Source organism: Mobula birostris, chromosome 4, assembly GCF_030028105.1.
Source record: "Mobula birostris isolate sMobBir1 chromosome 4, sMobBir1.hap1, whole genome shotgun sequence".
NCBI lineage: Eukaryota > Metazoa > Chordata > Chondrichthyes > Myliobatiformes > Myliobatidae > Mobula > Mobula birostris.
This window is the reverse complement of record NC_092373.1, coordinates 142,536,840-142,552,184: the sequence shown is the minus strand read 5'-3', so window position 1 is coordinate 142,552,184 and position 15,345 is coordinate 142,536,840. Positions and strand designations below refer to the sequence as shown.

The 15,345-nt window shown below is 41.7% G+C and overlaps 1 protein-coding gene across 2 annotated transcripts in view; it reads right to left on the bottom strand.

Annotated features, from left to right (window-relative positions):
• The window catches only part of hspa4l (heat shock protein 4 like), a 69,894-nt gene extending 54,742 nt beyond the window's left edge, over positions 1-15,152 (bottom strand). Inside the window, exons 1-4 of one of the 2 annotated variants that reach the window (XM_072256147.1) lie at positions 14,918-15,152; positions 10,498-10,555; positions 9,554-9,694; positions 982-1,104 (exon numbers count right to left, since the gene is read on the bottom strand). In XM_072256147.1, coding sequence (XP_072112248.1) covers positions 982-1,104; positions 9,554-9,694; positions 10,498-10,555; positions 14,918-15,024 — 429 coding nt within the window. In that variant the 5' untranslated portion in view covers positions 15,025-15,152. The other variant, XM_072256148.1, reaches the window with a different exon arrangement.
• Positions 15,153-15,345: the final 193 nt, after the last annotated feature.

The window sequence follows — 15,345 nt, the reverse complement described above, 5'->3', positions numbered from 1 at the left end:
AAGTCCAATGAGAAAGTCTTAAAAAGCATGTGGAAAATATCTTCTGCAATAGTTCCAAAGATGAAGGATTCAGGATTATGTTACAGAAACATTAGGTTATTTTCTCTTTGCAGCAAAAGTTAAAAAGCAGTATAATAGAATTAAATACGATTCTAAGAGAAGGCACAAAGGGAAGTGGTTCCTATTAGAATTCAAAGAACAGGGGAGAAAAGCAGATGAACAAAAGGTACTTTTCGGAGATAAGGTGTGTTGGAGTGGTTCAGGAAACATACCAAAAATAGGCCTGCTATGTGTGTTGGACAATTATGGCTTTCAAAGTGCAAATTGTACAGATATGTTTAAGGTTTTGGTGATAGTCTAAGCAATGAGATTAAAAGGACCTTCTGAAGGGAAATAGCACATTTACAAATGGGCCTCGGGCTCATCCTGCACCATATTCCGTTACCACAAAAAAAAAGCCTTATATTAGATTATTCTTTAGAGCACATAAATAGGCTACTAGTAACAATAAAAAACAGTGAAAGGAACAACATCCAATGATTTAGACTTTTACATCTTTGGAGTAGGTCATGATTTGTGATTGATTTACCTGGTTCATATACCAGGGTCATTTGGGAGCACATTTTCATACTTTGACAGGAAATACAAAAAAATTATTAACCAATACCTTCAAAGAATGAAGACAATACTTGCTGGGAACCCAAAAGTTTTCCACAATTACATACAATGCGCTACAGCAAAGTATTATAGAATTTCTTGAACTTCATCTTGGAATAAAGTCAAAAAGGCTTGCCATCTTGAGCAGTTAGATTAAGGTAACTTCTTTATAAAAGGATGTCACCAAGGAAGCTACTTCTGAAGAATTATTCATTTCCATCCAGGGAGATTAATAACATCCTGGCAGTTGACTGGTTTTCAATCTTAGGAACTAAGTCTAGGATAGCTTTGAGAGTTTGCTGGCGTTACTTCAATCCAACCTACCGAAATTACACAGTCAGTCACGGGCTTCTTCAGCGCATTTTCTGAAGTCTCTTTGAGTTTAGTCAGTAACATCCCCATTATTTGTTCAACAGCAAAAACTCGTTCTTCATTCAAGTAATGTACCTGCAAAAAAAAAATTACATGCCAAATTACCCAATTTTAAAATAATAAAAAAAGTGAAGAGAACAGAGGAAATAGAAAAAAAAGACAATGATTTCACTACATTTTTTATTACTGGCAATTTAGATCACACCTGAATGGCACCTGCCAACAATAAAATATAAAGTTGTTAGCACTGATTACTGTGAACCTCCCTATTGTTGCTGTCAGATACTGTCAGGTATCAGTTCACCAAGATTCCTGATGGCCAGCACCAGTGATCTCAAACAGGCCAAAAAGAAAAATACACTGGAGAATTCTCACTAGGCAATATACACTCAGTGGCCACTTTATTAGGTACCTCATGTACCTAATAAAGTGGCCACTGAATGTATGATTGGGGTCCTCCGCTGCTGTTGGTCATCCACTTCAAAACTTTAAGTGTTGTGCCTTCAGAGATTCTCTTCTACACACCACTGTTGCAACCCATGGTTATTGGAGTTAGTGTTGTCTTTGTCAGCTTGAACCAGTCTGGCCATTCTCCTCTGACGTGTCTTATTAACAAGGCATTTTTGCCCACAGAATTGCCAATCACTGGAATGTTTGTTTTTTGACTTGTGCGTGAATATCCCAGCAGATCAGTTGTTTCTGACAAAGTGAAACCACCCCGTCTGGTACCAACGATCATTCCACAGTCAAAGTTACTTGGCTTACATTTTGTCCCCCATTCTGATGGTTGGTTTGAACAATAACTGAACCTCTTGACCACGTCTGCATGCTTTTATGCATTGAATTGCTGTCTCATGATTGGCTGAATAGATGCCATGAGGTTGGAGGCTAACCAGATGAAATACGAAGCGTTGTTCTGCCAACCTAAGAGTGGCCTCATTGTGGTAGTAGAAGAGGCCATGAACTGATATTGTCAGAATGGGAAGCAAAATAAAAACAGGTAGCCACTAGGAAAGCTCGCCTTTTGTGATGGATGGAGCAAATGTGCCTGATGAAGCAGTCTGCCAATCTACGTTGGGTCACACCAAAGTACAGCAGGCTACAGCAGGAGCACCAGATACAGTGGACAGCCCTGACAGAGGCACAGGTGAGTTGTCACTCCACCAGAAAGGATTGATGGGGCCCCAGAGTGGCTGTGAAGGAGGAGGTGTAAGGGTAGATGTAGCCTTTGTCCTGTTTGCAGGAATAAATGCCAATACGGAGATCAATGGGGATCGACAAGCAGATAAGGGAGACAGAGAGAGCAATTTCCTGAAGAAAGCAGAGAATGGGAGTAGAGGGTTGTGAGTGGGAGAAAGATGTGTTTAGTGGTAGGATCCCGTGGAAGGTGGTGCAAGTTATGCAGAATGATGCGTTGGATGTGTTACATACCCCATTGAGTATCTTGTGACTGTCTTATGAGCATGATGTAACGGTCTTGCGGAGGTCACATGATGCAATTTCCCCGCCAGTGCGAGGTCACGTGATGACCTGCTCTCAACAGGTATATAAAGGTAAACCCTGGTGACGCAGTTAGTTTTCAGTTTGTTGAGTTTTGTGTTAGTTCGTTATGCTACTCCGTTATGCTGTGTATTGGTCATGACGCAGTTTCGTTTTAAAACAGTTTTCCTGGCTACTTTAAGGTGCAAAGTTCGGTGCTGACAGTATCACCAACTGCTGCCAGGTTTACGTGTGTTGCATCTATAATTTTCCCTTTTCAGTAGTATTGGAGAGTCAAGACTTTACTAAAGGACGGGAACCTGAATAAGATCAGAATAAAGTTGGAGTTGTTCAGCGGCTTTATAAAGGATCAACCTTATTGAGGATTCGTTTCAGAAATGGTGACCTGTATCTGAGATAACTCCTGCAAGAGCAGGGAAGTTTGAGTAGTGTCTACTCGCCAGGAAAAGGTCAGTTCCTTTAAGCAAACAGGAATTCTGCAGATGCTGGAAATTCAAGCAACACACATAAAAGTTGCTGGTGAACGCAGCAGGCCAGGCAGCATCTCTAGGAAGAGGTGCAGTCGACGTTTCAGGAAGAGACCCTTCATCAGGACTAACTGAAGGAAGAGTTCCTTTAAGCCGTGTTATTTCCTTCATTGTAAATCCTTTGGAGAATTAGCAGTAATGTCACGTCTTCGAAGAAATCCGTTTCCAGAGAAGTCTCTCCTTATTGACTGTGTGAATCTCTTGGACTTTCAAATACCATTTTAAGAACTGTTCTCGCATTTAACAACTGTTCCAAAGTTGCCATATAGCAGTTAACTTCCAGTTAGGTTAGTCGTTTGAATACTTTTTGCTATTTGTTGAGCAGAGTTTAATAAATGTTTATGTTTGTTTATAAAACCTGCCTCAATTCATAATTCATTGTTGCCAATCACATGACAGATGCAACATGTCAGAACGAGAATGGAAAAATGGAAAGTAGAATAGAAATGTATGGTCACTGGGAAAGTCCACCTTTTGTGACAGATGGAGCAAAGGTGCTCAAACCCTCCCCCCCCAATCAATGTTAGGTCTCACTGATGTAGAGGAAGACACACCAGGATGCAGACACCTTAGGGATGGTTGGCAAGGACAAGGGAAGCTCTGTCCCTTTCATGGCAGGGGTAAGATGTGGTGAGGACAGATGTCTGGGAAATGGAGGAGATACAGGTAAGAGGAGACATCAGTGATAGTGGAACGGAAACCCTATTCTTTGAATGATGACAATGACATCTCAGATGTATTCTGTAAATCTTGAGCAATACATAAAATGGTGGAGAAACTCAAGTCAGGTAGCATCTGTAGAGGGGAATAAACAGTCGGTAGACCATGAGACGAGGAGGAGGACACCAGTGTGAGGAGATGGGTAGGTGAGGACAAGGGGTGAGAGGGTAACCAGCATGGTGAATGTGGAGAGACAGCAAGAGCGAGAGAACGAACTGTAAAGGGACAGAAGTTCTGCCACCTCTGCCATCAAATTTACTTGGTCCATTTCTGATACCCCTCTCCTTTTTTAATCTTTTCTCCATCTCAGGAGACAGGCTGTCTGCCGATATCTTTTAGAAACCTACTGATTCTTAGTTATCTTGACTATACCTCTTCCTGCCAGTTATTTTACAAAAATGCTATTCCCCTTTTCAGTTCCTCCATATTGTCCCATCTCTTCTCAGGTCAAGGCTTTCCATTCTAGAACGTAGAAAACCTACAACACAATACAGGCCCTTCAGCTCACAAAGCTGTGCCAAACATGTCCTTACCTAGGGATACCCATAGTCCTCTATTTTCCTAAGCTCCATACACTTATCCAGGAGTCTGTTAAAAAGATCCTATCATATCTGCCTCCACCACCGTTGCCAGCAACCCACTCCACGCACTCACCATTTTCTGCGTAAAAGAAAAACTTACCCCTGGCATTGCCTCTGTACTTACTTCTAAGCACCTTAAAACTGTGCCCTCTCGTGTTAACCATTTCAGCCCTGGGGAAAAAGCCTGATTATCCACACAATCAATGCCTCTCATCATCTTATACACCTCTATCAGGTCACCTCTCCTCCGTCACTCCAAGGAGAAAAGGCCAAGTTCACTCAAACTATTCTCACAAGGCATGCTCCCCAACCCAGGTAACATCCTTATAAATCTCCTCTGCACCCTTTCTATGGTTTCCACATCCTTCTTGTAGTGAGGCTACCAGAACTGAGCACAGTACTCCAAGTGGGGTCTGACCAGGGTCCTATATAGCTGCAACATTACCTCTTGGCTCCTAAACTCAATCCCATGATTGATGAAAGCCAATGCACAGTATGTCTTCCTAATCACAGAGTCAACCTGCGTAGCAGCTTTGAGTGTCCTATGGTCTCGGACCCCAAGATCCCTCTGATCCTCCACACTGCCAAGAGTCTTACCATTAATACTGTACTCTGCCATCATATTTGACCTACCAAAATGAACCACTTCACACTTAACTGGGTTGAACTCCATCTGCCACTTTTCAGCCCTGATTTGCATCCTATCAATGTTCCACTGTAACCTCTGATAGCCCTCCACATTATCCACAACACCCCCAACCTTTGAATCATCAGCAAATTTACTAAAGCGTCCTTCCACTTCCTCATCCAAGTCATTTATAAAAATCACAGAGTAAGGGTCCCAGAACAGATCCTACTCCCTTTCTTGAATAAAGGAACAAAATCTGCAATCCTCCAATCCTCCGGAACCTCTCCTGTCTCCATTAATGATGCAAAGATCATCGCCAGAGGCTCAGCAATCTCCTCCCTCACCTTCCACAGTAGCCTGGGGTACATCTCATCCAGTCCCAGTGGCTCATCCAACTTGATGCTTTCCAAAAGCTCTAGCATACCCTTTCTTAATATCTATATACTTAAGCTTTTCAGTCCACTGTAAGTCATCCCTACAATTGCCAAGATCCTTTTCCATAGTGAATACTGAAGCAAAATATTCATCGAGTACCTCTGCTATCTCCTCCGGTTCCATACACACTTTCCCACTGTCACACTTGATTGGTCCTATTATCTCACGCCTTATCCTCTTGCTCTTCACATACTTGTAGAATACCTTGGGGTTTTCCCTAATCCTGTCTGCTGAGGCCTCATTGCCCCTCTGACTCTAATTTCATTCTTTAGCTCCTTCCTGATAGCCTTATAATCTTCAAGATCTCTATCATTACCTAGTTTTTCCTGAACCTTTCGGAAGCTTTTCTTTTCTTCTTGACTAGATTTACAACAGCCTTTGTACACCACGGTTCCTGTACCCTACCATCCTTTCCCTTTCTCATTGGAACGTACCTATGCAGAACCCCACGCAAATATCCCCTGAACACTTGCCACATTTCTGCCGTACATTTCCCTGAGAGCATCTGTTCCCAGTTTATGCTTCCAAGTTCCTGCCCGAGAACCTCATATTTCACCTTACTCCAGTTAAATGCTTTCTCAATTTGTCTATTCCTAGCCCTATCCAATGCTATGGAACATCCAAGACGTTTTGCTTTTTCAAAGACCAGGATTTCCCTTCCACCATCATCAATGCCGCCTTCACCCTATCATCAGCACCCTAGGGATGCTGTTCTCCTTGTCTTTACCTACCACCCCAAGAGTCTCTGCAGCCAGAATATCCATTCTTTGTAACTTAAGCCATCTGGAACATGATCCTACCACTAAACACATCTTTCACTCCTTCAGCTCTCCATAGGGATTGCTCGCTACCTGACTTCCTTGTTCACTCATCTCCCCCCGCCACAGATCTCCCCCCTGGCACTTATCTCTGCAAGTATTACAAGTTCAACACCTGCCCTTCTTAACACCATTCAGGGCCCCAAACAGTCCTTCCATGTGAGGCACTCAGCTGCAAGCCTGTCAGGGTCATTTATTGTACCTGGTGCTCCCAGTGCAGCCTCCTCTGCATCAGTGAGACCTGACGAACAGTAGATTGAGATACCACTTCAGCGAACAAATACACTTCATCTGGCACAAAAGGAAGGATCGCCTGGTGACTACCCATTTCAATTTGACTTCCCATTCCCAAAATGTGTATCCATGGTCTCCTCTACTGCCACAATGAGGTCATACTCAGGTTAGAGGAGCTATACCTAATATTCTATCTGGGTAGACTCCAAACTGGTGGCATGAACAGTGATCTCTCCCCTCCTCCTCTTCTCACCTGCCCATTCTCCTCCATCTGGTGCCCCTCCTCCTCCTCACACGGTCCACTGTGCTTTTCTATTGGATTCTTCCTCCTTCAGCCCCTTCCCTCTTCCATCTGTCATATCCTAACTTCTTACTTCACCCCCTCCTCCACCCACTGGTTTTACCTATCACTTAAAAGCTTGCAATCCTTCCCCACCCCCCACCTACTTATTCTGGAATCTGCAACCTTCTTTTGCAATCCCGATGAAGGGTCTCAACCAAAAACATTCACCGTTTATTCCCCTCCATGGATGCTGCCAGACTTGCTGAAATCCTCCAGCATTGCATTTGAACTTACAGATCTTGTATTATTTTACTCAGCACACAATGCTTTTTAAGGATTAGCAAACAGTTTGGCCCATTGAGCCCATGATGCATCTGGGATCATTGCCAGTACAGTGGGGCTTGTGACCCTCTGTACAAGCTCCTATGTAAACCATGACTGCCAGAATGTGATGCTAGAAATCCCTTATAATAAAGATTTTACATTGAGATTCTCATGCAAAAGGATTGTGCAACTGGATCCTGGATTTCCTCACTTACAGGCTTCAGTCAGTTTGGACTGGCAACATCTTCCCCACAATCTCCAACAGCACAGGTGAACCACAACACTGTATGCTTAGACCCCCGCTCTACTTGCCTTACACTTATATCTGGTATCATAACAACCTCTTGCTCAATGAGATCCAGCATGAGATCTAAAACTTTGACAAACTTCTGTAGATGTGTAGTGGAGTGTATACTGACTGGCTGCATCTCAGCCTGATAAATAAACACCAACCCCCTTGAATGGAAAATCCTACAAAAAGTAGTGGATTTAGCCCAGATCATCACCAGTAAAGCCCTCCCAACCACTGAGCACAGCTACATGAAATGCTGTTGTAGGAAAGCAGCATTGATTATCAGGGATCCCCACCACCCAGGTCACACTCTCTTCTCACTGCCATCATCAAGGTGGTGATACAAGAACCTCAGGACTTGCACGACCACAGTTACTAACCCTCAACCATTAGGCTCTTGAACAAAGGGGATAACCACTTGCCCTACAATTGAAATGTTCCTACAACCAAGGACTCTTCATCTCATGTTCTCAGTATTATTTATATTTGCATTTGCAGTTTGTTATCTTCTGTACTTTGGATGAACACCCCAGATAGGCGGTCTTTCATTGATTTTGTTATACTGTAAGTAGCTATTATAGTTCCATTGAGAATGCCCACAAGAAATGAATCTCAGGGTTGTACATGGTGACAAATATGTACTTTGAACTCTGATCAACATTATAAAACTTCTGCTCAACATGAAGGCTGATGTCACAAGACACTTTAATTTCAATTATCAATTTTAAATAGTGAGTAATGTTGTCAGTGACATTACTACTTATGTAATTCCCAGTTTTTACTACTATGCTGCAGGTATCTCATTTTTAGCAGTTCTGTACGAGCAGTCTATTTTGCTTTTAGCATGTTTGGGTTTGAGCTAAAGGGGTTGTTGTTCAACTTAGGAATATTGTGTCAGCCAATCAGGATAGTGGAATTTTTAAGAATATGAGAACACTCAGTCCTCTTTTATTGTCATTTAAAAATGCATACATGCATTAAGAAATGATACAATGTTTCTCTGGAGTGATATCACAGAAAACAGGACAAACCAAAGACTAACACTGACAGAACCCCATAATTATAACATATAGTTACAGCAGTGCAAAGCAATACCATAACTTGATGAAGAACAAACCATGGGCATGGTAAAAAAAAAAAATCTCAAAGTCCCCGAGTCAATCGACTCCCGAGTCCCTGATAGCGGCGGCAAAAGGGAGAAACTCCCTGCCATAAACCTCCAGGCACCGTCAACTTGCCAATGCCTTGGAAGCAGCCAACCACAGCCGACACTGAGTCCATCCGTCTGTCCGAAAACTTCAAGCCTCCAACCATTGGGAGGTTCTAGAGAACGCTGGGCAGAGAGGTTTTAGTGACGGACACTGGTGTGGGTCAAAGTCTTTCTGGCGGGAGAGGAGAGGACAGGACAGGAAGGAAGATAGCTGAAGATACCGTCTCTGTTGCACAAGGTGCTTTGTGCAGATGAATGGCTTCAAGGAAGGACCAATACTCCCATGGGGAAGCCCGTTTATTCGAGGTGGATTTTGAGCAACATTTGGAAGATGGTGTGTGCTTTCACACAGACTGTGGGTCCAGCATGTGAGTTAAAGATAAGTTGGAGCTCATCTTGAAGTTATGTGTACATTTGGACTGAAATAACTAATGGGCCCTTTAAATTTTTTTTCTTTTTCCCCAATAACAATTCCAAACAGATGAAATTTGTAAATATACTTTCTTTATAATTGTATGCAGTGTATGATCTGTTATTCCTTGCTGACGGCTACTTGCATGGGGGCAGTATTCACACAGATTGGGGTTCAAGTGGTTAAGATATCCCAACTTCCCGGTTTTGGTGGGACCCAAGTCAAACTGACCATAGATGTATGGAGTTTGAGAAAGATGGTTTCCTCACAACAGTACAGTGGCTGGTAGCGACAGACTAACAAGCTGCATCTCTAGAGATGGCCAGTAAAAAAGGGGTTCACTTATAAAAGCTTGCAATTTATAATGTGGTTCTTTTTCATTAAAACTTTTCTTTCGAAGATACTCCTTAAACAGTTCTGATCATGCCCAATAGCTGCTGGTGTAGCTTTGCACCAAATTTTGTTTGATAACATTCAGTGAAACACTAGGGAATTCTTTATAATTAAACTTCTACACATACTAATTAACATATGGTCTCCACAAAGAAAAAAAAACTTACTTTGATTCCAACACTGCCACTTGGTAACTTTTGAAGTTCATAAGCAAGCTTGCTTTTTTCAGCCTGTACAAATGGGTCATTGAAGGTCCTGCCATGCAGTCGTTTAAAACCTTGTATTGTATTCTTTGCATTGGTCACAATCTGCAAATTGAAACATTCACAAATATGGCAAACAGCAACACTGACTAAATTATACTTAAAAATGATTATTCCCACAATAAACTTCTAACTTCTGAAATATGATTTCTTCATCTTAATAGCAAAACCACCGTTATAATAAGGAATTAAGTTTTTCTTCCGTTTATTATTCAATGTAAGTATTTCATAAAATACCACAATGCAATTTGTTAATACCAACATGAAACATTATTTTAAATCTCAGATTACTATAATTATCACTAATGGTGCAATAACATTTTCTGACAAGTCAAACTCCTATTTTCTTAAATTTTGGCTGGCAGAAGTTTTGCGTTTGGCTTCTCAAAAAATATTATTGCACTATTGATCTAATGATAATAACCTGAAATTTCACGTAATGTAAATACAAAACAATTGGATAGATTTTGTAAGCATTTTCTTATTTAGAAATATTAATATCTGTTCAGTTTCCAAATGATAAAGATAAAAGATGTGTAATGAAAATGTATTGCTAACAAGGATGTAAAAACAACTACCACTTTGAACATAAAATATCAGCTCAAACAAAAAGGGAAATTACTAAAAAAGAATGAAGTGCATACATAGCACTAATGCAAAAATTAAAGGACCTTGCATACAAAAAGTATCATACATTTACCTTCAAATACACTACAGAAATTTCAGACTTGTGCTGCAGTTCAGCAATAATGCTAAATGAATCCCAATAAAAATTTTGGCAAATGCTCACATTCAAAAGATAAAAACAATAATCTGTTGTCAAAAGATAGAATTCAACACTTTCCTACCTGGATCTTGGCAGCTGCTCCAATTGCCCGATTCTTAGGTCCCAATGATACACAAGCCCTGCAGCAAAACATTAAATAGTTAATAAGCTATGTTATACTGGTTAAAAAAATTTACCCAAGATGACAAAATATGAGATCAGGGAATAATGTACTATCTTCATGGAAGTATTTGCAGCCTTTCACAAATTTGTTTCATTATTAATGTTGTACTACACATAATTATATGTCCGCTTTATTCACCAAAATAATATTGCTAGCTTTGGGTTCAGTATAGGAGGACAACTCTTCATAATTTCCCCCCATTTCTGTTTATGAATGGAGGGGACAGCAAAACACAATAACAATGCAAAAAATGTCAAGATATTGTAATTACCTTAAGAGCTAGAGGTAGCACCTAACACAATCAGAACCAATGTTTTACTTTTGAAGTTTTCATCACTAGCATATTAAATGAACATTTTCTTTAAAGAGGCAGCAAACAATACCCTTTCTTCACATCTCAAACTTATCTGATCACATATTCCACTATGCACAAACTAGCTAGTCCTTCCTGATACCATAGAATAAATATTCAAATATACATCCTGGTTCAAAAGTGATCTGTAAAGGTTTAAAATAATAAAAGGCAAAAATGTAAGATTAAAATTACATTTAAGGCATCCGTTAGTCTTGTGAGACCATGGATCTGTGCCTGGAAAGTCTTCACTCTCCAGGGCGCAGGCCTGGGTAAGGTTGCATGGAAGACCAGCAGTTGCCCATGCTGCAAGTCTCCCCTCTCCACGACACCAATGTTGTCCAAGGGAAGGGCATTAGGACCCATACAGCTTGGCACCAGTGTCATCGCAGAGCAGTGTGTGATTAAATGTCTTGCTCAAGGACACAACACGTTGCCTCGGCTGGAGCTCGAACTCACAACCTTCAGGTCACTAGTCCAATGCCTTAACCACTTGGCCACGAAGTTACATGCTCATCTTTAATTCCCAGTTTTGAAATCTGGATATATCCTTAATTTTATATTGTAAGTGATACAGAAAAAAAAAGACTATTTGTACTGCTCCATCACGAATTGCACGTAAGATGCAAGCACGAACACCCCTATTCCACCATTTAGTGTAAGAGAAACTCAAAGCCGTAGTCATTGCATTAAAAGCAAAAGGAAGAGATTAATGAAACAAAATAAAAATAATAGAAGCATATTTGTTCGAAGAGTAGCACACCAGATTTCTCAAAAGCATTTTAATCCATCTCGGATGCAGATATACCACCAACAGGACAGGGTCAAGGGACTACACAGACAAAATGCTGGAGGGATTTATCAGGCCAGCCAGCATCTATGAAAAAAAAAAGTAACTGGAAAAAAAGATGAGAAGTCAGAGTAAGAAGGTGGGGGAGGGCAGGAAGAAACTTGAAGTAGATTCAAGTCACTCCTCCGGCAGAAGTGATCACCGAATTTACTGAAGTTCAAGAAATAGATGTTGTAGCTATCAGATTGGAGGCTACTCACACAGAACACAAGGTGTTGCTCCTCCAACCTGATTGTGGCCTCATCACAGAAAAGGAGGCCATGGACTGACATGTTGGAACAGGAATGGGAAGTAGAATGGAAATGGGTGGCCACCGGGCGATTCAGCCTTTTCTGGCAGAGCGCAGGTGCTTGAAGTGGATGGGGTGGAGGGACCAACATGTCAACACTGCACTCACCCACGTCTTCCATTTCACACACATCTGCACTCACCCCATCCCACCAGTGATAGGGTTGCTCATGTACTTACCTACCACCCCACTAGTCTCTGTATCTAGGACATAATTCTCCACAACTTCAACTTGGTCCCATCACTTAAGCGCATCTTGCCCCCCCCCCCCCAAAACTTTCCACAGGGATTGTTCCCTAGGCGACTCCTTTGTCCATTCGTCCCTCCTCACTGATCTCCCTCCTGGTACTTATCCTTGCAAGCAGAACAAGAGCCACACCTGCCCCTACAGCTCCTCCTTCACTATCATTCAGGGCCCCAAAAAGTCCTTCCAAGTGAGTGACACTTCACCTGTGAGTCTGTTGGGGTGATCCTGGTGTAGCCACCTGTATATCCACAATACCTTACATAATTGGGAGACCATTTCACTAAGAACCTATGCTCTGACTGCCAGAAAAAGCTGGATCTCCCAGTGGCCACTCATTTCAATTCTACTTCCCATTCTGACATACCAGTCCATGGCCCCCTCTTCTGCTACGATGAGGGCACACACAGATTGGAGGAACATTCTGTCCGAGTAGCCTCCAACCTGACGACATGAACACTGATTTCTCCAACTTACAATAATTGACCTTATCTCCTTACTTGCCCATCACTTCCTTCTGGTGCTCCTCCCCCTTCCATTGCCTCCATAGGCCTCTACCCTCTCCTACCAGATTCCTCCTCCTTCCAATCTCTGACACCAATTTCCCGGCACTTTACTTCACCCCTCCCCTAGTTTCACTTATCACCTTGTACTTCTTTCTCTCCTACCCCACCTTCTTACTCTGACTCATCTTTTTAAAAACAGCCCTGATGAGGCTTCCGCTTGAAACATCAACTGTTAACTCTTTCCATAGATGCTGGCCAGCTGGAGTTCCTCCAGCATTTTGTGTGTGTTGCTCTTAATTTCTGAAGTTTTTATTACAATGCTAATACCCACAAACAGCAAACCAATGATAACACACTGATCTCCTGAAGGTAAATATGACCATGACTGGAAAACAGCCACCTTCTTCAAAAAAACATGTGTATCCAAGGATGCAGGTCAGAATCTTTTCAATATCATATCCAGAAAACTTTTGATATAATATGGAGGAGCTGATGCACTACACTAGCAGATTTCATGCTCAAATCTGGAGGAAGTGTAAAATGTTATTAAAATGAGGCAAAACTATTAACTGCACAGTGATGAAGCTTCCAATCTGCACTGAAAGACAGCAGATATGTAACTTAAATATTCCAATTTTTAGTTAATGGTGATTATTATGAAAACACATACATCTCCTCCTCCAGGTAAAAGGTTCAACTATGTTAAGACTATTCAAGTATCAAATACTTTCCAGTTGAAGCCAGTTAGCTGAGTCTCCACTTATGAATCCAAGTCTTGGTACATGGAAGAGTGGATCCAGAGAAATTTTAGGTTCAAATTTTCCATTAAAATTAACATTTTGGATAGCCTCTTGACTTAACAACTTAATCACAGCACCCCCTTGGGTGTCAGGTTAGAACTGAAATACCTACCCAGAGCATGTTTTTTTTAAAAAAAAATAGCTTACCCTAGAAGAAAATGTTCAAATTTCACAGCTATATTTCTTAAATATATTACAAAGTTATGAAAAATATCAAAAAAACTGCACAGGTATCCGACAACTCCTCCTATACATGTTTTTCTAATATAGTGCAAGTAAGATACCAAGCTTTTATAACAAGTCATGGCAGGAAAAAGTGGTGTTTGAACATGACATTAATCTTCAACGCATCAGTAATGAATGTCAAGTGAGAGTCGGGGAGCATTTTTTAAAAAAAAATCAAAGACCAGTGCAATAAGAAAATATCGAGAAAGAAAGTGGCTTCCAAGGCAAGTTACGTCGTAATAGTACTAAACCATGGAAATCTAGACGCTGTAGCCAGTAAAGTATTTGCAACACATGGTACTTTATCAAGTACCACAAGACCAAGTTCACCTCCTGGATATTCATTAAAATTGTTACTGTACTCTAATTTACAAAAAATAAATGATCGACCTTAATAATAGCTAAGGAGGAAAGCATTTGAAACGGCTAATTTAATAAACATTGAAAGGACGTAACATTAACGCACGTTGGGGCTCACAACCAGAATGAATGGAAAATGCACAACTCTCGATGGACAGGAATACTCTAATCAAAAACTGTTTTAAAATTGTAAGCTCGAAAATCGCGCATTTATATTTTATGAGCATTACATTTAATAAAGCGGCAGGTGAATGATAACATTCCCTCCTGTCATTTTCGAGATAACCGCGGAATTGGTGACTGAAGGATCTGCTCAGACATCCAACTACTCTACTCAGCGCTGGATACACTCTGAAGCACAGGAAACGCATCAAATCTACATACCATACGCAGAATAACTAACTATTCCTTTCTGCTCACAAAACACCGAGAGTGACGGAAGACTGGTACAGTCAATCCACACCTAGCTCCAACGTGGTGAGCAGCGTGGTCACAGGAGTGGAGTGGCGCACATCCCTTCACACCGACTCCACTAGAACAGGCCCAGACTCAGCATCCACAGCGAAAGCCGGCACCACCCCACCCCCACCACTACCCCGCCGTCCCCAATTCATCCGCAGGCTCACACGCAGCTACGAGAGCGGGAGGGCTAACGACTTTGTCGCATAAATTGGAGAAGATAGCGATACTCACGGTGTACACCTGTCGCTGTACTCATTGGCGATAGTCTCGATGCCGCCGCTCCTCGCCACGGCGATGTAGCAGTTCTGGAATCCCACATCAAAGCCAACCACCGACATTACCGCTTTTACGTTTAACCAATTTACAGTGATACACAAAGCCCTGATTTTAAAAAAAATCGGACAGGCAAACTGCACCAGTAACAGCCACACTACCTCCGCTGCGTGCGACCGGTAGAATGCTCCAGAAAAACGCCGCAGTCGTGACGTATGACGCTCCCACAACCACCCGCCCACCGATGAAGCTGATTGGTAGATATCTCAGCGATTCATTGGCTGGCATTGACATTAGCATATATCAATCAAATGTGACGCTGAGGTGCTCGCTGAGTCATAAAAAGCAGTGGAGGTATTGAGCTAATGCGCATTTTTTTTAAAACA